The sequence below is a fragment of the Pelobates fuscus genome, chromosome 10 (assembly GCF_036172605.1).
Source record: "Pelobates fuscus isolate aPelFus1 chromosome 10, aPelFus1.pri, whole genome shotgun sequence".
NCBI lineage: Eukaryota > Metazoa > Chordata > Amphibia > Anura > Pelobatidae > Pelobates > Pelobates fuscus.
This window is the reverse complement of record NC_086326.1, coordinates 94,516,529-94,540,967: the sequence shown is the minus strand read 5'-3', so window position 1 is coordinate 94,540,967 and position 24,439 is coordinate 94,516,529. Positions and strand designations below refer to the sequence as shown.

Genomic DNA, 24,439 nt, shown 5'->3' with positions numbered 1-24,439 from the left:
TATATTAATGATCCACATGGCACTCCTGTGATTTGCTGTCTGGAATTCCTGTCTCTTCCTGGTAACAGTCTATGGTTTTCACAGTGTGTTAGGACGTGGGAATTGGGAAGCTAAATGGATTGTCATTGACGTACGAAGCCCCTCTCCCATTGGCCAACAATCTGTATCCAGTTGTAGTAATTGTAGTGACAATACACTAACAGTGCTTCAGTATGATGACAGAGTGGAGCTTGTGCTTGTTCTGCCTCCCTGTATTTAGGAGAACATGATTAACAAAATGATTGACAGATCTGTCATTGATAACTTCCACAGAAGCATTGTTGTGAATTCTACACTGCTCTGACTGTGCGCATATTGAAGCTGAAAACGGGATTTTAGTTTGTGTAATCTTTATTTTTGTTTTATTTTTTGCATTTACGCACACGTGCTGTAGAACATGTTGGTCATCTTTTAATAATAATAATAATATTAGCTACTTATTGAATTGACTCTCTGATCTGTGAAAATTAACATGGCCAAAAGTGGTTGGTCAGTGAGTTATGTCTCCCTTAGTTTCCTATACTTCAGAGAAATGGGTGTTGTGTTACTTTTCGTAGCGGATGTGACAGGATATATGATTTTGGTATTCTGTCTTGTAAAACAATTAAAAAAAACGAGAAAATAAAACAATGCAATGTTTGATTGTGTTTGTATTTTAATATACATATAATGAGCACATACTTAAAATGCTGTTTGGTTTTATTCTGTGGCTGTAGTTCTGCAAAATACAACCTATAATAATAGGTTTCTCAGACATGAGACAGTGGGTGTCACAAGAGGTGTAGCTGCAACTAAGTATTAGTCACAAGGGACCAGGCAGAGCTATACGAGAATAGAGAGACTTGAACGTTCAGTGCCACAAAACCTTTCCCTGCTCCCCATCAGCCTGCTGTAGTACTGACAGCATTGTTTTGATGGAAATCTTGTCTTGGGATCCTTATTTTGATATTATACATTTTTAGCCTTGGTACGGACAGAGAGATGTTAGATTGGTGTACATGTACAGACATTCTGCAAGGCATTAACTTTTTTGGGGGGAAAGCATGCACCTGTGAAGAGTGTAAATCTGATAGAAAAGCTATACCAAAGGCCCGTTAACCCCTTAAGGACCAAACTTCTGGAATAAAAGGGAACATGACATGTCACACATGTCATGTGTCTTTAAGGGGTTAATGTATCGTCTGTAGAGCAAAGTTATTAAAAATGCTGTTTTTTATTCTATTAGTAGGCTGCAGCTACAATAAATCATTGACCACCAAAAGGGTAGCAAATACCGGGCAAATATTAATGGGAGTTTAGGTCAACGAAGATTTGTCTAGACTTGTTTAATGGAATAGGAAATACGTACATCTAATCAAAAGATAATATCCCAAATCTGGACCAGACATCGTGTCTTTCACACCCAATAGCTTTATTTGCTAGTTCAAGGCCACTCTACATAACTTTAGAAACCCCAATACTGTTTTGTAACCCTGACTAAAGCATAACTGGGTTCAGCTAGGTGATCGAAGAGGTGGTTAACCTCAGTTTAGTTAAAATTTGTCAGTTCAAGGGTGCTTAAAAGATCACCATGCTTTGCAATTCTAAATGCCATTCTAAATGCTATCAACGAAGTTGTAGGCCTGTAGCATATGGAGATCTTTGGGTACCCCTGGTCCAGTACCCCCTCCCCCCATCTGGAGGGGGCAGCTTGGAACTAATATATATAAAAAAGAAGACTCTTGATTATGAACACATCCTCAAAGCTTCATCTGGTTGGGTTTTTTTAGATTTGCAGTCACATGCATATGTATGTGACCTCTTGAGTGTGACAGGTCTCTTAAACTACTAGCAGCTGCGTTGACCTCTTTGCACCTTCAACACAGACTTTGGAAGTGAATAACAGGTAAACAGCTGTTTGACAAACCTGAGAGTCCTGTGTCAGGATTCTTACTGGCAGTCACAAACTGGAAAAAATGGCAACTTTTACAGTAACAGTTTCTTATTTATTAAGGGCACTTGGCTAATCAAAGTCATAACAAGTTAAAATGTTCTGTCCATTTCTGTAGACTAACCACATTAATATGTGTCTTTATATAACCTACAGAACAAAAATGATTCAAGGATGTAAAATCCTTTTATTTTCCTTTCATTCATGGAAACACTTTAAAGGACCACTATAGTGCCAAGAAAACATACTCGTTTTCCTGGCACTATATTGCCCTGAGGGTGCCCCCACCCTCAGGGTCCAACTCCCGTGGTGATGAAGGGGTAATCCCTTACCTTTTTTCCAGCGCCGAGCTCCCTCGGCGATGGGACTCTCCTCCCTCTTCTTCCGTCATCGGCTGAATGCGCATGCGCGGCAAGAGCCACGCGCGCATTCAGCCAGTCCATAGGAATGCATTCTCAATGCTTTCCTATGGACGCTGGCGTCTTCTCACGGTGAAAATCACAGTGAGAAGCGCAGAAGCGCCTCTAGCGGCTGTCAATGAGACAGCCAGTAGAGGCTGTATTAACCCATAGGTAAACATACAGCAGAAAGGGTTAATCCTAGCTGGGCCAGGCACCCAGACCACTTCATTAAGCTGAAGTGGTCTGGGTGCCTATAGTGGTCCTTTAAAGTGACACGCAAAGCAACAAAAAGACTTAAGCTTAAAGGGACACTATACTCACCAAAACAACTTTAGCTTAATGAAGCAGTTTTGGTGTATAGATCATGCCCCTGCAGTCTCACTGCTTAATTCTCTGCCATTTAGAAGTCAATTAAGTTAAATCAATGTGTTCATGCAGCCCTAACCACACCTCCTTGCATGTAATTTGCACAGCCTTCCTAAACACTTCCTGTAAATAGAAATCTAATGTTTATTCCTTCCTTCTTATAATTTCTTATCTCCTGCACTGTTAATAGCTTGCTATACCTTGCAGGAGCCTCCTGTATGTGATTAAAGTTCAATTTACAGAACAGGAGATAAAAACTTTTAAAGTAAGTTACATCTTCACAGCCAGGGGAGGTGTGGCTAGGACTGCATAAACAGAAACAAAAGTGATTTAGCTCCTAAATGGCAGAGAATTGAGCAGTGAGACTGCAGGAACATGATCTATACAACAAAACTGCTTTATTAAGCTAAAGTTGGTTTGTTGCTTTGTGTCCCTTTAAGTGTGCCGGTTATTGCTTGTTATAGCTTGTCCCTGAGTTAATGTATATATTTAAATTTGTTTTTCTTCAAAATTTGGGTGCTATTAAAAGAAAACAAAAAACTTTTTATAGAATCTTGTTCAGTTCCCTTATTGGCTAACCCCTATCATTAAGCACAATCTAAACCAGATTGGAGTGTAAACACAACTTTTGATTAATTATAAATATATAAAAGATACATCCAACAAAAAACAAATATATAGGATGTTGTCCTGTCTGTGTATTCACAGGAAAAGTGTTTTATGTTTGCACTTTATATCAAAACTAAAAGTGTATAACCTGTAGCTTTGTTACAGCATGTGTGTCTGCCACCTCAGTACCAGGCCTCAACGTCATATAACATAGAGCTGGGCTACATATAGAACTATAAGCTGCTGGCCAGCAATAGCATCTTTCCTGCCCACTTTGTGTTTAATATAGTATTTTAGTATATGGCGACGAGGTTTCAATAAAAAGTCACCCTGCTTTGTAATGTAATAAAGTGATTAAAAGGAAATAGTAAGATAAAAAAATTCAAGAGTTTTACAAATATTTTTAGAGCAATTGTATCATATCATGAATACAATTAAATGATTTGTTACATGTTAGGTTTGTGTACAAGAGGTACAATTTAAGAGGAATACAATCACCAACATGTATTAGGGTGGAGATAGCATCAATCTCCTTTATAATGCAAAAAAGAAAAGTGCATATATCCATATTGCCCCACTCCCTCCCCAAAAGATGGAAAATAAATGGATATAACTCATTTATTTATGGGGGAATGATGTAAAGAGTGATTTGAAATTACAAAAATAGTTATTGAAAAATTGTGAACATTTTGATAAATGTCTTTAGTAATGAATATAGTAACACATCTACCAGGAACTCCTTCATCCTATCTTCTCTGTAACTTTGAGAATTTGGGGCTGGTAGTTGCAAGAACTAATTCCTCCCTCCCCCACTTGTTATCTGTGCTAACTATGCCCAGAGTCCTGAGGCTCAATGTTTTCCTACTGTGATGAGATTGTTTCATAGAAATAGAGGCTCTTTAAAGTGACCATTCTTGAATAGATCTCATCCACAAGCCTTTTATTGCATTAGACATTGGCATATCAATGAGGCCAGGTGGCTTAACCTATTCTTACCCTAAAATAATACTGTTTGCTTCCCTAATCTTAGTGGTGTTCTCTTTACAGAAACATAAGTTGTGTAGTTATATAAAAACACAATGTCAGTGCTTATATTTATATATTACACACACTTAATTATATAATGGTCACTGGGCTGTCACTATATTAGTACATTTCCCTATATTACCGATGAATGGTGATCTATCTTGTTAACACCGGTTTACTAGTTTATCTTTAAACATCAATTACTTGTAAGAGTGATTATATGTTAGTATTTGACTTCTTGTTTGTAATGAGGTCGGGATAGGTTTATTTTAACAAAGGGTTGCATTAGAGTTAACGTTAGATTGACACCCAAATAGCTAAACACACAATTTACAACAATAGGAACACTCACACAGTTATTTACTCAAGTGAGAATTTAAAATGAATTTCAAATTTAAGACCAAAATTAGACTAACTGAACGCATAGTTGAGTTGGCGATATTTTTCCAGTTCGGCTATCTTGGTCTTGAATTTAAAACTCACTCTGATTCCTTGACAAGTCTCGCTTTAGAATAACCCTGGTAGTTTGCCACATTGCTCATCCTTATTTGGGAATATGTTAATGCTCCGATAAAAATCTTGCACATAAATTTTCTCTGTGGCATCAGGATCCTTCCATCTGCTAGAGGAAAGTGCTAGTAGAATTATCAGTAATAACAGATTCAACATCAGCCTTTTCCTGCACATGCTGTTACTATTGCTGTCACTCAGTTGCTTAGGAGCTCCATGTGTACATGTTGCCGGGTAAGCACTGTTATCTGTAAACTCCCTGGAAGTACTTTTTTTTTTTTTTTTTTTTGTATTAAAGATATATTAATTGCAATATTGTTTTTGTAGAATGTTGAAAAGAAGCACTGGATTAACTGCAATCTATCTGTTATTCCAGTAACCATAAGAATAATTATCTGCTGTTCTTGCTCATAGAAGCATGACCAAAGCTAGAACATAACTTTTATTCTTAGACTGTCATGCACCTGATTCCCGGACCTTTACTAAAATGGCTATGCAGTTTAGAAATGATCTAGCACCTTGCATTGCAGGTGAACAGTTTTTATGAACCTATGTTTCTGAGAACAGACAATCGCCTATGTCAGTTATTTAGATTACTACTAGATTGCTGATTTTTTTAAAATACCTCATTAGGAAGGCTTTTTGAAAGGTATAGAGCTGTCTTTTATTGTTAAATTATCTTATTTTACAATTGCCTTCTTAGTGATTATAGTAACCTGCAGGTCTCTGGAGTTATTTTTTTGTTTGATTGAAGTGTTCAGAGTGTGCACTGAGAATATGGAACACACCCTATTGTATGGTCAAATGACTTCCCTCTCTTTTTTCAGTTATTGCCAGACAATAAAACAATTGTGTGGCCTATACGCTACTTTTAAAACTTCCTGAACTTTTACCCTAATAAGCAACTCCTGGTCACTCGGGCATAGCACTGTGACGATATCATCTGTAGCGACTTTAAAGGAACACTATAGTGTTAGGAATACTAATGTGTATTCCTAATGCTATTGTACCCTGTTAGCCGTGTCTCATGGGAAAACATTAAGTGTGCATGCGCGTCAAAATGCTGCACTGCACTAATCAAATGGTTTATATGAGACCATCTGATAGAAACAGCTGAGTTTTATTCGGCTGTTATGGAAGAAGTACCTTTAGTGGCTCTTATTATGACAGCAACTAGTTTATAAGCCCTGCAATGTAAACACAACCATTCCTGCAGAATGGCAAAATTTTTAATTGCAGGGTAAACTGACAGAGGCACCCAGACCTCTTCATTGAGATCATGTGGTCTGGGTGCCTATAGTGTATCTATAAGTGCCTTTTACTGTGGCTTTCTGATGACTCTCAAAATACCGGCCTTGCCTGGTGTTTGAGATAGCTCTTCTGTACAGCTTGCCCTTTTTATTGGGCCTGTCACTGATTCTTCAAATGAACCACTGGCCTCGACCCTTGTACTACAGTACTTATTCTGAGTGGTCTGTCCTCACCGCTTGCCTGTCTGACAATTCAAGCATATTGTCTTTGAGTGCTGTTACACCGTAGTTGCTGTAAATAGCCTAGTGACCAATGCACACCCAGGACCCAACTGTGCTGGGCCTAGTGGGTTCTTAGATGACTATTTTACAGTGCTGTGATGGATTATGAGCTAATTGGGCCTGGTGATTACAATGGGCCTAATTACAGACTTTTCTAGACAGAAAACACCAAAAGAGAAATACTTATTAAGTGTCTTGTGGCTGGAGGAGGTGGTGCTGTGACACTTACAGAATGCTTTTTAAGCCTAAACATACCCTATGTCAATCTACCTCTTTTATCTCTCAGCCCAGTCTACATGTCCATCTTGCAAGCTTACAAGCTTCGGTTAACAAGGATGCACGTGTGTATCTAGTCCCCACTGCTCCTCTATGTGGAGCATTGGATTGGACCATTGTGAGAGAGGCCATGCCTCCTTCATGACGTTGTAGGAGGTGGAGAGGTAAGCAGGGCCGAGGGAGCCATACAGTAAAAAAAAAATGTGTTCCCCTGCTTCTGTTTCTGTTCTCTATTCCATCCGCACCACATTTTACAGCAAGATCATGTGAGGAGTAGTGAATCAACAAATATATATATATAACATTTTTTGTTTGTTTTGTTTTTATAATGCGCCTATTCCATGGGGCTGAAGCGGCAGCTCTGTTAGCCCCCATTTTATGCATTTTGCCATATCATGCTCTGCAACACAGATCCATTACTTCCCTGTACCAGTTAGCTTGACCTTATCATCCATATGTTTTGTAGGTGACAGCTAAACATCAACTTTTCTTTGTAAACTGTGTTCTTGTACTGGCTAGTTGATTTGCAGTAACAAGTGTAACAGATGACAGAAAGTATTAGAAGATAAATAGAGTTGAAAAAGTAACAAAATACTAGATATGTTGAGCACTCGATCCAATTACAGATAGAGCCATATTTACACATGGGACTTGTCTAGTCTTTCTGTGTAACCATGTTACTAAATGAGAGTTTTATTATGACAGGTAAAACATGATCATGTAGGAATGCAAACATCAGAGTCTGCATGTTTGACATTCAAGTATATATTTGTGCTTCCTGAGTGAGAATAGCCCTTGCTCCTTCGTTAAGTATTCATTGCACGTCTGTGTTTTGTTCATCTTTTTTCTTAAAGGAATGTTCGGTTTTGTGGTACCAACATATTGTGTTAATAAACCCCTCCAGAGAGTGCATGTAACACCGCCCAGATGTTTAGTCAGGTGGAGTGCAAGCCTAGCTGAACGTCAGTAAGCATCGTCTGTTGGCACTCATTAACACTTTGCCTGAGGGACTGCAGCATCAGAAAGCATGCGTCAGGCACAGGCCGTTGTGTTTGTTTCCATTACCTATATCCCATCAGTGCTGCGTATATTGCAACTCTGATCAGCAGTGTGCGATTAGACAACCACTGTGCTGTGATCACATGACCAGCTTATTTGTTTACATTTCAAGGCGTCTGTTTCAAAGAGCCAACAAGCCTGTCCCTGAATCTATGGTGTGGAAATCATTCCAGAAATAGTGAAATGCGAACAAACTACTGTGAGAGCACTGTTAAAGGGAGATTTCTGTGGGAAAAGCAAGTCTTATGGCTTGACTGGTGTGAGTATTTGTGTTTAGCAATGTAATAGTATTAACTATCCACTTACTTCAGGTGGAAGGAGTTTTCATCCACACTTTTTTCCCCACCACAACTCTGTTGGTATGTACTTTACAAGTAACGCCAAGCCTCCATAGCAAGCCAGTAACCAACCTCATTAACAACGAAGCAGCTGTCCATGAGTGGTTCACAGTCTTTGCTCCTCTTCCTGAGTTGTGTTTCAAAGCTGTTGTATACAGCAAACACAATCTCCAAGGAATCCATGTATAAAGTGGAATTATGAGGCAAAAATGCTCATTTGCATACGCCTACCCAGAATCCCTTGCAGTAGTGAGAGCACTGTTAAAGGGAGATTTGGTTTGACTGGTGTGTGTATTTGTGTTTAGCAATGTATTAACATATATATATATATATATATATATATGCTGCCATAGTCTGCCAGCATTCTGTTAATTATGCATGCATAGTGATTTGCATAAATCAGTCTATTTATACCTGCTCAGTGATTTCACAGGCGAAACTGTGACCCCACTCCCCATACGTAAACGTGCCTCTAACCAACTCTCTCATGTATTTCTTGGAGAGAATTTGTGCTTCATCTGTACACATTCACGCATAGACTATAATTACTATATAGTGCCACGTCTACTGCAGCGCAGTACAATAGGCATCTTCATTTATATATTAACGTTTGTGAAGCTATTCTGCAAGGTAATAGATACCAATTCAGTCAGCATGAGCAGTGGTTTCATTCATTTATTTTTATTAAATGGCCCATAAAATCCTGCTGAGGATGGGTTCATGGAATATAGCCAGCACAGCTCTGCCATTAAGACAGTAAGGGGGCCATTTCCTGGTCCTTAGAATACCTGCAGATTTGATTTTTTTTTTTTTTTTTTTAATAGTGTCTGTAACTTCTTTTTTTTCCCCCATGAGCCCCTAACAGAGGGGAGTCAGCTCCCCCCTGGAGTGTCCCTTTAATGTGCAGATTACAAATGGAATGCAGTGCTTAGTTGCATTGCTACACTTAATTCCGTGTGCTTGAGGAGTTGGCATTAGATGGTTTTTGGAAATCTCGTCTTAAAACAGATCACCGGTGGTGTTTTAAGATGCTGCAGAGAAGTAAACGGAACATTGTATATCGGTAGGTTTTGGACTGGTACATTCACAGTGTACAAACTCATACTGCCCTCCATGTCTGTGAGAAAGATGTTTCCTTCTTCCTGTTAGGGGTGATGGAAGGTCTCGGGTTACATGAGGTCTGTTAAAGCATATGGGTTAATGCACCTGACTGAGCCCTCCCATTAGCCTGACTCTGCTCTTTGACTTTCCATTCTACCATATGTTGCCTTTCTGTAAATGAGCAGGTATGAAACAGCCAGGCCAGATGTGTCGGGAGAAAAGAATCCTTTCAACACAAAAATTACCCCACTGGGGGATAAACAGTAGATAATGTGCAAGTTTAGAGCTTCTGCTAAGCCATTATCTGGCATAGATATTACTCTATGTTTTTGCTCCTGCATTTAACTGTTTATTTGCTAAAGAGCACAATATTGTGCAGAGCTAAATCCAGGTAGAACTGCATGTGCAAGCACATTTCTTGTTGTCTCTCAAAGCATACAATCTTACAATTCACTTGTATTGTGTCCTTTTCAGATACGGATTGGCCCTTATTGTAACATTTTAATAGATGGTTTATTTTCATTATATAAAAAACCTTCATATGATATGTGTCTTATTGGACACCATGAGTAGGCAGCAATTAGCAATTCTTATGCTTCTTTTGTGAATATAACTATTTCTACAGATTTATGGAACCAGAAGTGAAGACATAACATTAGATAACTTCCTTTTTATTTGCTGCTGTATAGTTGTATCCGTATATAAGTTTCAAAAAAGAAAAAAATGACACACCAGCATAAAATTAAGACAACGCTGCTCAGCATGAGTTTAGATTTTATAAGAACCTGCCTGGATGTGCATTCATTTTAGCAGGAGATTGAAACAATTTTTAGGGTCCATATTGTGGTTTATTAAAGCAACACTCCAAACACCCAAAGCACTTTCGCTTGCTTAAAAGTGCTTTACGTGTGAAGAGTGTGTCCCCTTTTTAATTTACAAAAAGTGCAGATTTCAATAGAAATGGGCACTTTTATAAATTAACTTTGTGACACCCCTCTAATTGTCAACCAGACCATTAATCCTGTTACTTCCTGGTTGTTTAGCTTAACTCAAGAGGCAGGCAATTGATCAGAGCACCTTACTTCCAAAGAAGTCTGTTACTGGACAGCCACAGCGTTGCAAGCTGTATTTAGATATACACCCAATGACAAAAAGCTTGCAAGTTTTCATTGGGGTATATCTAGCAAACAGAGAGCATCGAGGCGAGGGCATCATGGAGACCAGCACGGCGAGGCCCTAAAAGGTAAGTAAATCTCACCTTTCAAGCACTCGTATGGCGGCACACACACCGGAATAAGTAGATTAAAACTATAGCGTTAGATATACATGTTTCTATTTCGACGGCTATAGTGCTTTAATAATGCATTTTAATTGATTTGTGCAAACACAAAGTTACACCCTACAGGTTGTAAAAAAGAAAAAATGTTATCAAATTGTATTTATTTTTTAGAAGTAATGTACCAGAACTTTTTAAATAGGATATTATGCGAGTAACAAGACAGTGACACATCTAAACATTTATTTATTTATTTATTCATTAAGAGTAAGAGTGCTATGTGCTCCATAGTGCTCCATAGTAAGAGTGCTATGGATTTTTGACAATGGTAGCAGCTTTTTCCAGGCTTGTAGCTGGCTGCGGGGAAAAATAATAATTCAGCTCTTGTAAACATTTTTTTCAGCTGGTGTGGACCATGTGGTTAATACCCTATTATAGTGTGGGAAGCCACGTACCAGGCTGTGCCAAACCTCTACAGTGCACATATACAGATCTGTGCCAAACCTTGTATTTATACTAATGGGATACCAAGGATGCTACGATTTCCATCATAGAACAATGTAACAGACCCGTATGACTGGTGTTGTGCATCCATAAGTGGCATGTCATGTCTGTTATAATGCAACACTACTTTTTAGACATACTTTAACTCAGCACCAAGCTCACTCACTTACTCTTGCTCTGTAGCTGCAGTTTTGAAATAGATTATTCATTATAGTGAAATAAATGAGGAATCACCCAGTGACCCTGTTTGAGATCAGGGAGATTACAACTTGTGGCCTCCAAATTTACCTTTTTTTGTGTTTGTTTTATGTTATGCCAACCCTGATTGTGTATCAACCCTCTGTGTGCCAGCCACTGCTCTCTCTTTTGCCATTTGGGGTTAAAAGAGATCACCCAACGGATGGCACAGGACTTGGCAGATTCAACTTATGTCACTGGTGCATGTGCATGCAGTCCTCCTGACAGCTGGAGGAGTGGGTGACTCATTTCTGTATAACATCGCCTCCTCTTTGCTCTCTGTGTCACTTTGTCGTTCCCCCCTCCCCCCACCCCCCCCTTTGGGAAACTGGCTGCTATTTTTAAACTAGTGACACATGTATGAGCTGGGCTTTCATTTTGCTGCTTCTTTGCTTTGACCTTTGTATGATAGGAGGTGGGCAACGATTATTTTAAGAACTATTAAAAAAAAAAAAATTAAGTGCAGCGCATTTTTAGTCTTGAGAAGGCAAGAAATGTATACATTTACACGCATACACCCACATGCGCACACACATGCCCTTTTCCACTTCCCTTTTGTGATCTGAGTAACACATGGAAAGAAATCTTGTAGTACATTGATAATAGACTCATCTTTTGGTTACATGGTGATTATACAAGGCAGTTGATAACTGTGTCCTGATTTAAATAGCTGTTTTTGTTGCTGGAGGTGGAAGGAGAGGAGCATTAAATTGCTTGGTCACTCGAGCATCAGTTTCTTATTAAACCACATATTCTGCACAGTATTTTCACACCTATCTTACTGCTCCACACATTTCTTGGGGCCTGAGCTCATATAATAGTGTACCTTATTCCTAAAGTATGCTGTGATATTAGTTTATCCACAAGAAGCCAAGAATTGTACACAATTGCATCTTTTTTGAAAGCGAACGCGTTGGATGCTGTTGTGTGTGGTTAACTGTACAACGAGGCGTTTTTTGCTGCTTTCCCCTTTGTGCATTTTTGTGTTTATCATAAAGCACTCCTGAACTGACAATACCAAAGGACACAAGTGTACATTGCACGGCTGCTGCCCCCTCACTCCTCCGCCCCCCCCTTTATCTTTTGCACGTGACTGCTGCAGTGTCCCCCACCCTCCCCTCCTCTGTAGGTGGATGCTATTTCTGTCCCTTGCTGTATTACCCATCTAACAATCAATTCCATCGCCTGCCAGCCAGGTTTAGAGGAGCCGTCTGAGCCACTCTGCACGTCACCTGGGACAGTCTCCTGTCTTTCTTTGTTTCATGACCTAATTGGTCCAGCTGTCTCCTAGGTCTCGATGTTAACCTTTTCACAGCCAAGAAAAGAGGCCATTGCACTGCAAGATGTACGGAAGCTGCAGCATGCTGTGTAGGAGAAATGGCCTATGTACATTATGTCAGGTCATCATAGTACATTTATATATAAAATTGTAGAATGGAAACAAAAATTTTAAAAAATGCTCTCTCTATGGTTATTTGCCCATAGGGCTTGTCATTTTTCGTTACTTATTGCAGTCAAATGACATTAGTGTCTTTGTGTCTATCTCTGCCATGTTCTGTCTTATTGGATGATCCTATTCTTGCAACACACGTACCCATTGATACTGTAGTATGTCGCTGTTTGTATGGCTTGTTGAAAGTATAATATTGCAATGTATTAGAATTTGCTTCTTGCTAAATTCTTTTATTCTACATTGTTTGAACTATAGGAATCAAAGCATGATATCCCCATAAGCAACAGCGAAAGATGTCCAATGTTTCTTCACAGATGACTTTGACTTTCAAAGCACTTTGATGATCCAAGAATCCATGTGCAAAACAATGGCCTTAAAGATCAAGTTTTTTTTCACCCCCACATCATTACGTTTGCTGTCAACATTAAGTCTGAACACTATATTGTTCAAAAGAAATGGAGAAACAACCATTTTATTCCTGTTCATTAAATGTTCTTGTATTCCCCTGTCAGTGTTGTATACAAACTGTACAGCTATCTCCAAGCCCATGTCATCGCCCAGTTAGAATTAACCTAGCGTCTTCCTCCATGGTAACTTTGCTTAACATGTACCTCTGTTTATGGGAGACTTTGGGAAATTCCTCAATGTCTCCACTACAATTTGACATAATAAATAAATCAAATGGACTTTTGTCTGTTTCACTTGGTGCCATTTCTGACACAGTCCCCTCTAAGCCAGCAGGGCTTACTCCACTTCTAAGCCAGCATAGCCTATCGAGCGCACTTCCTCTCTTATCCTTCCTGGTACTGTCCCTCTGTAAGCCCCTAATGTTTTGCTTTCTCAAAGCCTTTCCTACTCTTGCACACTTGCTTCTCAATGTTTTCCCCTCTCAGCCTACCTGTCACACCTTGCTCTCAACGCCCTGACACACCATTTCTCAAAGTCCCCTGGCACATTCTCTTCCCAGCCCCCCACTCTGTGGCATACACTTTTCTCTCTTCCCAAGGTGTGTGCCTCTCTCTGTACCCCTACAAATGCTGTTTTTAGTTCCCCTAACACACGTGTTTGTCTGTTCCCCCCAGACGTAAGCTTTTTTCTCTCTCCCCCATATATGTATTTTTGTGGCAACCTTTGTCACACACTATCTGCCCTCTTGCAGTGTGCTTCCATCTACCCCAATGCACTTCTATTTATAGACAGTAAAGAGAAGGTTTGGTTTCGTAGATCAGCAATGCCATATGGTGTACAGAGGAGAGTCTGCCATCTACCCATCTCTTACATCTATCCACCCAGCTTGAATCTCTGGAGTGTGCATCATCTTTGAGCCTAAGAGGGGGATGGTAGGTGGAATTGTGACATCCCCCTCCCTCACCATTCTACTAAGGAGCTTTAACTCATTACTGACATTCTAATTATCAGCACAACTGGTATGCAAACTATCTCTTGGGGTGTTGTCTGTGGCATATTACTGTCTAAGGAAAATGAAAAGGTATACATACAGCTGTGAGTTAATTGTTTTCACACTAGATTTGAACCAGTCCCTATATTTTAATTAACATATTCAAATCCTTTTACAATATGACAAACCTTGAGCTTAAGTGAAGAATGCTTATATTAAGTTATCTGGGTACGTCAAAATCCCAGGAAGAATCAAACTGTAGCTTATACTGGATAAGCACTATACATGGAAAGGCACAAAAGAGGCCACCAGAGCCTCAAAAAGCTTTGTTCTCTTGGAAAAGTCATGAAACCATTTTTTTTCCAACGAAAACTTAAATTGATCAATTAAGTACCTTTCAATGCGCATTTAATCTACACTTCAGTATCTTGAATGATGCTCATACATCACATGGTTTTTATCCCTGTCACCAAACCGTTTGTTCAATTGGTTGTGGGTGACAAGGATAATTGCCCTTTTTTCTACGATAATTGACGAACTTGGCTCTATTTAAGTGTTCTTGCATAGCAAGACCACTTAATGTTATCTCACATATATATTATTATTCTTATTCTAGCCAAATTTACCACCCTATCTCCTCCCACAGTTTTTACACTACATAGACAAAAATATACCAAAACGTGCGGATTGTTCCCGATTGGTGTGCTATTACTTTGTGGAACGTTTCGCCGAATGGTTCACGGAATATCGTCGTTCTTGAGGCAAAATTGGTCCCATAGGAATGAATGGCAAAATGTTCAAAGCTAGAGTGGGAGCTGGCAAAAGCTGAAAAATCAGGACATGATTTCTAAACTGCCACCACTCCCTCATTTTCAAGCCCACCTACACAAATCTTATTTCAAAACGTTCAGCTATCCCTGCTGCCACTAGAAATGTCCACGGCTAAGCCATAGTCCTGAAAGTTTTCACAACATGACCATTTGTTTGCAACTCACGCCTTCCATTGACATTCATTGAAACGTCACTCAAGCCAGCTCAAACTTGAAGGGCAATTTCTAAACTGCGACTGTGCCTTCATTTGTAATACTTCAGAGACATACTATGCATTAAAATACGACCGTTTGAAGATGGCTACCGCCAAAATACTCTGACCTGTGCCAGGCTGCAGCAGCAAGTGATGTCATAGACAGAACCTTTTGTACACCTGCTAATGTTTTTATAAATGTATGTTTTAATGTAACTGTGCAACAGCGTTGCAATTAAATGTGCTATATAAATAATAACAGTTACTCCGCCCACTCCAGTTGTAGACTACTGGTGGAGGCAAGAACACTTCACACAATTTCCCCAGAAATTGTAGCTTTTCTAGGTAATTTATAATATTGCCCAGAATTCCTCCATAACCATGAAACCCAAAGGCAATAGGGAAGCATTCTTTTCCTATATCTCTCATATGAAAAAGAAAGTACTGACTTGGCATGGTTGGGAGGAAGAAAGGACAAAAATATATTGATCACCTTTAGAGCTTCAAGGAAAGGAGTCTTCTTTATGGATTTCTCCAATGCCTTTGTACCGTGGAAAGTCTCAGATACAGAACTCACACCTGTTTAACTGAATTAGTTTTAAAACCATTTTTTATAAACTGTAATATTATGATTATCACAAGCATTATTATTATTATTGGCATTTCTATAGCATAACCACAGAAATCTGCTGTCAGAAGGTATCTTTAAAGCAGAAACATGAAATTCTTTTTTTGTTTTTGTTTTTTGGTATAAGATCGAGGCATGCTTTATTTTGACACAGTTGAGGCATTTTAAATTAAATAATAGTCAAACACTCTATGTAGTTTTTTGTTGTTGATACTATGAAAACCATACTTATGAGACTTGACATAATTCTTTATGTTTCCAGCTGTTTTAAAGCTAAATTTTAATAGCATCCTATTGGTAAGATAAGAGCCCATCAAGATGCTTGGATAGCATCAATTTGGGATTGACTAAATATCTGCTTTTATATCATTTAAAAGAAGAAACAATGACTTATTTTTCTACATTTTCAATACAAAACAATTGTTTCCTTTCCAGAGACTTAAATAAGTTTGAGAGTACAACTGAAGAAGGGCAATGTTTGGCTTTTATTTTGACCAATGTTTGACCTCAACCTCTGCTTTCCTCTAAGAAGGCTGCATACAGATGAAGATCGAATTGTTTTTTATTTTTTTTATTTTATTGGGCTCATTAGTGGCAATTGAAACTTCTCTTTGCTCCCCACTCTGCCAAGTGGAATAATACCTCTCCGAGTGGATGTTTGCAATTCTGTCAAACTCCATTCACGCATGTGCACTCTGCTGCACTTCTGCACAGATGGCTGAGTACTGTAATAGTCAGCTTAAGATTTTGGTTGAACTAAAGGAACGTATTTTAAGACAGTCTTTCAAAAATCCGTTCACCGACAGGAAGAGCATTAACAGCATAACATCCAAAAAGGATAATTTTTACTCTTGCCCACCCCCTTCCTTTATACCTACAGTATTCCATTGCCTTTTATTGAAGTGTTTTATAGTATGACTGCTCAGAATTCCCTTTCACCTGTTGTGAGCTCCAATTCCCAGAATTATATGTCTGTCAAAGACTGAGGGACTTTTGGGAAATGTAGTTTCATAATAGTCAAAGGGACAAAGGTGGGCAGCCCTGCTACTTAGCCTTGGTGTTTAACGTGACTTTAATTCCTAATCATTCCTAATCATTTTAGTACAGTAGTATTCAAAGGCATTATAGCAATGTTTCTCCAACGTATAATGTCAACATAATATAGAAATATAAATGCTAAGGAAAATATATAACAAACTATAAAAACAAAATGATATAAAAGCTTTTCAGACTGCCATTATCAGTAATTTTATTGCTTCCATTATTTAGATAGCAAGGGAAACCGCAAAAATGTATAAATAATATTTCAAACAGTTTAAAAAAAAAAACAAACGGCTTGTTTCCAATGTTGTCAGTCATCAGCTGCCGTAAGCTGTTGCAATTAAAAGCCACTAGATGTACCGTAGCGAAAGGTTACCAACTTTTACAATTTTTTATTGTTCTTTCGCTAGTAACGGCTACTGAAATAAATCACCACACAGTAAATTATAAATTGTTTAAAGTAACAGTGTGGTAAAGTGCCATAACAGGGCCCTGGATATACCCAGGCCTTTTTGAGATATATATATATATATATATATATATATATATATATATATATATAAATAATGTCCCAAGATGGGCCCAGAAGACTTCCATTGTCCTGGACCTTTTTGAAAATATAACCTCGGTAATGGCCCTGAAGGTGCCCAGTCTCCATGGCCCACATGTATTTAAATTGTATCTTCCTCCTACCCCAAATATGTCTTAACCTACCTCCTCACCCTAATAATAGTGAGGAGGGGCAAAAAAAAAAAATCCTGCTGAAAAATTGAGCATTCCATGGCAATTGAGCAATCAACTATAGACGGCCTTTATAAAGACCTTCTCACAACTTGAATATTAGTCTGAGCTCTATGATAGGCTGGCTTGGAGTTCTTGTCTGGTAATGTTTATAGTTTATTTTATTAAATACATATTTAAAAAAAAAAAATATTGTTAATATGGAGCGGTGGGGGTGGAGGGTGCAGGAGGTTCTGTTGGTTACTTGCTTTTTGTGTTGTTACATCAGGAAAAGATAGGTTTTAAATTTGGAGGGATAGTGAATAGTGGAATCTTAAGCGACAAGGTTGTATAGACCAGCCATTAACTGGCTGTTAACGTTCCATATGATACTCTTTGGGAGCCATTAATAGTAATGACTGCTGGTAATTCCTTGACGCTAATGATGAGATTTTGCATTTGAGAAACAGCCACCTATGTATCGGGTAACGTCTGGTTGGTAAAGCTTACTGTCAACATTGGAAATAAAAGTTTGTAAACGTATCACTGTTGTTTAGATGTAGAAGTTAAACATGTCCTCTTAAACATAGAAACATAGAATGTGACGGCAGATAAGAACCATTCGGCCCATCTAGTCTGCCCAATATTTCAAAATACCCCCTCACTGTGTTAACCTCTACCACTTCAGCTGGAAGGCTATTCCATGCATCCACTACCCTCTTAGTAAAGTAATACTTCCTGATATTATTTTTAAACCTTTGTCCCTCTAATTTAAGACTATGTCATCTTGTTGTGGTAGTTTTTCTCCTTTTAAATATAGTCTCCTCCTTTACTGTGTTGATTCCCTTTATGTATTTAAATGTTTCTATCATATCTCCCCTGTCTCGTTTTTCCTCCAAGCTATACATGTTAAGATCCTTTAACCTTTCTTGGTAAGTTTTATCCTGCAATCCATGAACCAGTTTAGTAGCCCTTCTCTGAACTCTCTCTAAGGTATCAATATCCTTCTGAAGATACGGTCTCCCGTACTGCGTACAATACTCCAAGTGAGGTCTCACCAGTGTTCTGTACAATGGCATTATTATCAGTTTGGAAACAAGGCTCATGCATACACCTTGTGAACAGCCATTACAGATTGAGTGATTATCCATGCATCTACTCAGAATTCTTTCTACCTTTCATTTGTTTAACAAAATATGTTGAAACATTATGTAAAGTCATGGAAGAAAAACACTGCTGTTAACAAATGATTAAATAGGTTTAATATATATATATATTATTGTTTCTAGTGTTTCTAGTCTAGTCTAAGACCATTGTGCGTTTACATTTTCCTCACTGTAACTGCACCACCTAGTGGTTCTCATTGGCTATGTCACAGGGACCAGTGTGATGAGGATGCTTGTTTTCTGTTAAATTGCTCTGTTTGTTTGCTATAAAAAGTGCATCTAGTCTCGAAATACAAGCAGTTACAGTTTTGGTGTGTGTTTTTTTAACCAATGTAATTTTTTTCTAAAATAAATATTTTTAATTTAATTTGTGTATTTCCCTAATACACAAAAACATTTTTGTTGCATTCAAATGCTCCTAGCAGTTACCATTTGTACCATGCGGTGACTCTGCACGCTTTCCCACATTCTTGCTCAGCTTATTTTTTTAATGCAGAGTCAGATGGATAACTCTTCTGCACTCTGTTTGCTTTCAATGCTTGTAGTATCAGTGAGCATGGTAGAAGCTTTTTAATATCCCACCCCCCGGGGGCACTTTGTATGGAAACACATTGTCCAGCTGTGATATAATTATTCTGGAATCAGTCACATTATCTATTCTAAGGAGCACACTTTGACCCTGTTGTAGTATCTACACACTGAGACTCTGGATATAATGTTAGCTATTACTGTAATTACACAAGGAGTGCTAAAGAGAAGAGACTGTGTCTATGTTGTGCCCCATCCTATATTACTTTAGAACGCCAGTGTGTCTCTGTTGTGCCCCATTCTATATTACTTTAGAACATCCGTGTGTCTCTGTGGTTCCCCATCCTATATTACTTTAGTACGTCAATCTCTCTCTTTATATTGATCAGTTTGAAAAATACCACAAAAGGTTGGTGCATTATAATTAAGACTCTTCAAGGGTGTGGAAATTAAAAATAAATAAAATCTACTTGTCCAATGGCTTAAAGTGGTAGCCCAATATAGTTTACGTCACGAGGATGCCACCAGACTACCGGATCCTCCGTAGATAGAGCCAATTTCCTGCAGCCATCACTGGTTGACACTTTTAGATGGAGGTAGCTCTGCCCAGTATCAAAAAGTGTCAGACGTAGGGAAAATACTGGGACAAAATAGTCCCTACTTTGTCTCAGTATATCTTTTGACTGGGTTGGAATTTCAGTAAAATTCCAACACCATCAATATGAGTATTTCATTGAGATTTTATCATTATGATATAATCATTTTGCAGGCGGGCGACTTTGTGTCTGGGTTGAAGCTGTGCTTGTAATGGTTTCTCTCTAGTACAAAAATGTTTTATGTTGAAAACATATATCATTGAGTTCATCCTGAAGTGAAATATATGCATTTACATATATAACGTATTATGTTGCATTTCATTCTATACTTGAGACCTTTACGTACACATCCTTAACAGTATTTTGTATCTTTCAGCCCTACTTTCTTCGTGGTGTGAAGAACTGGGACGACTCCTCCTCTTACGCCACCAGAAAAACAGACAGAACGAGCAGGCTGGAAAACTCCCCATGCAGCCCCCCATGAACTCTTTGACTTCCATGAAACCCTCCTTGTCCCATGGGTAAGCTTGGAATAAGTCAACTTTAGCAACTAGGGACACCCATGTGTTTGTGGGAGCATATGTGTTTACTTTGCATACACACAAGGTTTTTTATTGCCTTCTGGCTATGTGCAACATTGGCAAGTTCTTAAAACCATTTCCAGACTAGGCTTTCGAGGTACAAAATAAAATATATCACAAAACCAATTGGATTGGTCCGATGTTTTGAAATCTCAGTGCTTTGAAACATAATGAATTGCAAGCTATTAGACATTAAGTTGGGTATTGTATTCCAAAATAAAAAGCTGGGCCTTTTCTTTGCCACAAACTAGCATTCTATGTTTGACAAAGCATAACCCCATAGAGATGATTGGTCAGCATTGAGATTGTGACATAAATTGTAATTCACGGAGTCATACAGCCTGCAGAAATTTGATAAAGTTTGTTGATTTGTTGTAGATGTTCATCTATCATGTTATGTCTTCACCAAATCATATATCCCCTTTTTACTATCTAACCATTCTTATTCTTTTCTTTAACACAGTGATGGGTCATTCCCTTACGATTCCGTCCCTTGGCAACAGAACGCCAGTCAGCCACCCGGTTCCTTGTCTGTGGTCACTACAGTGTGGGGAGTTACAAACACGTCTCAGAGCCAGGCAAGTTTACAACATCACAATGGACATACGTTTATTTACAATATATATTATGAGTATAGCACTTGTAGATCAGCGATTTCCAACATATATGTCTAATTTCTTCACCCCAGGTCAAAACCTGGTAAACATAACAAATGAATGCTTTTACCTCAAGAACATACTGAACGGTATTGCTGTTTGAGAGCAAAATTATTTGTCAAAATATTAATATATAGAACCTCATCAGAAAATTTGTTAAAGGCATGATACTGCTGATTGTGACTTGTGGTTGTATATCCATAGTAGATATTACTGCATGCATTTAAGGGCAGAGTTAACAGAACTCCTCACAAGCTCTGGTTGCTTGTTGATAATTTGCTACTACTTATCATTAATGACTCTTTTAATAGAATGTGTGGTTTTATATTCATTCAAGGTTCTTGGGAACCCCATGGTAAATGCCAACAATCCAATGAACCCAGGTGGAAATCCCATGGCATCCGGCATGAACAGCAACAGTGGTGGAATGAACTCTCCACAGTTTGCTGGGCAACAGCAGCAGTTTTCTACAAAGGGTGGCTCCAGTCAGCCTTATATGCAACAGGGCATGTATGGGCGTCCCAACTACCCCGGGGGAGGCGGATTTGCTGGCAGGTGAGGCTCAAATTCTTTGTTCTAGATGGGTTTTGCAGTGCAGAACTAAAACCTATTACTGGCTTTACTGTAGTTAAACCTGTACCTTAAACTGTCATTGTAACTTGTGGGGAACTTATCATTTCTATCAATCCAGCCCACGTGCCCTAAGGTAAAATGTATGCTTTCATGGTGGTGCCCAGGTAAGAGTAGCAATACTGAAAATGCACTGTACAAGAGAATGCCTGCTATCCTCATGTCCTTTGCTAACATAAGTGATGGTTGTAAGGTGATGGCTTTTTGCTGCATTTTGACAAAATATAAGCTAATACATAAGACAAAATACTTTGTCTTATGATAAAGTACTTGTCAAACAGCTAGAACAACAGACACTTATACCACAGTGAATTAAAACAGACAGGAATTTGAAGTAAGTATTGAAGGGGGGTGGGGGGGGGGGGGGGGGGGGCAAGGACAAAACTGGGAAATGGTTAGATAGGTAAGAAATGATAGAAAGAAAACAAATTGCAGCTTCCCCTTTCTCACCATGACAGCTTATCATATGATATATTGTGATTTAGGAATTTCTGTGAAATTACATGAAATTCCAGTTCAGTCTCTGTTTTTCATAATATAAAAAACTTAAAATGATAATGCGTCTTTAAATTTGCACTTATATTAAAATCATAATCTGCTTATACTAATTAGTCGAATTATACCTTTAGTGTTACGCCTTCAGTTATGTGAATAGACATTCACACATCTGCTATTTTCTGCAAGCCTTTCAGATATGTTAGCTGTGGTTACCACTGAGTCCCATACTCTAGTGATGTTCTGATCTTCCCAAAGTAATACATAACAGTAGCAGTTAATTATATAACACAGTTTTTGAGATGAATTAATATAAGCAGAGCCTGATTTCTCCAGGGAGGTAGAGCCAGGCTACTGTTGCAGTAGTATCTGCAATGACTAACCCACGGTGTTGATTGAGGCACTTATATGAGGATGTCCAAATCCAGTAATAACCAAAATATAGAAGGAAGCAGATAACTGTATTTTTAGTACATTCATGACCCATGTGTCCAAAAAAAAGTTAGTTAAAAGAACACACATTTTTGGTGTGCTAGGCTTTTATGGAAAAGTTGTATCCTGCAGGGCAGCAAAGTTTTTGCTTCAAATGGAATTTGTTTTCAGATTAAAAAAACATCTGTCAATTGTGGCTGTGGTAGTTAAATGTAAACATCTAGGTATTATTAAACGGCAGCTTCCATAATCCTTTGCCACTCAGAAAGTTGTAAGTGCATTGAAGATTCTATTGAGCTTAAAGTTCTAGGTTTCCTTGGTTATGTGTTTAAGCATGTTACTGTATACTGACCTTTCGTTCATTCTGCATATTCTGATCACATTAGTACATCACTTGTTCCCTTAGCTACCCTGGTGGCCCCAACAATCCTTCCGGAATGGGCATCCCGCCTCACACACGGCAACCTGCAGATTTTACTCAGCCAGCAGCAGCAGCCGCTGCAGCTGCCGTGGCTGCCGCAGCTGCTACAGCTACCGCCACAGCTACAGCCACAGTAGCAGCGCTGCAGGAGACTCAAAACAAAGATATGAATCAGTATGGCCCGGTAAGTAATGCTTAATAACTTCCTGTGAGCATCGTGTGTCTTATTTAAAGGTGCAGTTCCACTAACACTATGTTTATTAAAAAAAACAATTATACATTTGTTGGGCCATAAACTCATGTCTTGAATGCATTGCCTTTTATCTCTTATATGTTATATGAAAGTTAACCAAAAACAACTTAATAACTTGATGGTCCTAAATATTCTCTAGGCAACTTTTTAATCAATGCTTTGTCGTATATATCCCCATCAGATTAATTGCGAAATTTCTTTGAGAAGCAATTTTCTGGAAATGTTTTACATAGTGTATAAGATCTACCCAAAATTGTGCTTTATAAATTAAAATTGTTAAAATATCTCTTGTAATTCTACTGTCTAATATTTAGTAGGACTGCACCGGTGAAACCAAATGTTTTATAGATTTTTAAAAAATGCGACATCTCTATGTATCCCATCCTCTGTAACCCAAATGAGATCCTTGCATGTCCTCTTTCCCGCACCGTTCCACACCCCTTGTCTAACACGCATGTCGCATTTTATTCTTTTCTCTTTCTTTTGTTGAAGGTGTGTTCCTCTTTCCAGATGGGTCCAGCTCAGGCCTACAACAATCAGTTCATGAACCAACCTGGCCAACGGGTTCCTTCTGCAATGAACCCAGCTGGCATGGGCCCAAACATGGCACCTTCCAACATGAGTGGCCCACCCATGGGAATGAATCAGCCTCGGCCTGGCATGAACCCTTTTGGCTCTCATGGCCAGAGGATGCCGCAGCAACCCTACCCAGGTCCTAGACCTCAGTCCATGCCTATTCAAGGTATAAAGAGGCCCTATCCAGGAGAGGTAAGTAGTAATTTGATGGTTTGCATTCTTTGCAAGTCTGCAGCAATCTATACACAACTTTTAGCTATTTGTAATAATACTTTTGTCACAGTTTCAAAAAAACAAAGATCAAGACATAGTCGTCAAAATTGTATTATTGACCATTTCTGCACTATCAATATGATATTTTATTAAACCAAAAACATAGAAATATAAAACTTTTATTTACAGAATACTGTACCCTCTACCAAATGGCGAATCAGTATTAGAATAAATATTTAGTGGACAAGTAAAAGTAGATGCTTAATATCTGAAAAACTATTTGGAAGGGCTTGACTACCTTTATTTGCCCCATGAACTAATTGTATGGTGACAAAAATGGATTTGCTTGTTAATAATGTTCATAACCTGATGTACATTTTAATACATAGATTTGGTTGCCTGACTTCTTATTTGTGTTCTATA

At 38.5% G+C, this 24,439-nt stretch overlaps 2 protein-coding genes across 6 annotated transcripts in view; one reads left to right on the top strand and one right to left on the bottom strand.

The window, feature by feature from the left end:
* Nucleotides 1-24,439, bottom strand: part of ZCCHC24 (zinc finger CCHC-type containing 24) — a 365,856-nt gene that overhangs the window by 25,925 nt on the left and 315,492 nt on the right. The window lies entirely within an intron of this gene.
* ZMIZ1 (zinc finger MIZ-type containing 1) overlaps nucleotides 1-24,439 on the top strand; it is a 224,665-nt gene that overhangs the window by 185,959 nt on the left and 14,267 nt on the right. For 4 of the 5 annotated variants that reach the window (XM_063434177.1, XM_063434174.1, XM_063434175.1 and 1 more), the window contains 5 exons: nucleotides 20,136-20,280; nucleotides 20,804-20,918; nucleotides 21,334-21,551; nucleotides 22,960-23,158; nucleotides 23,720-23,995. In XM_063434177.1, the coding sequence (XP_063290247.1) occupies nucleotides 20,136-20,280; nucleotides 20,804-20,918; nucleotides 21,334-21,551; nucleotides 22,960-23,158; nucleotides 23,720-23,995 (953 nt within the window). The remainder of the gene's footprint in view (nucleotides 1-20,135; nucleotides 20,281-20,803; nucleotides 20,919-21,333; nucleotides 21,552-22,959; nucleotides 23,159-23,719; nucleotides 23,996-24,439) is intronic. The other variant, XM_063434176.1, reaches the window with a different exon arrangement.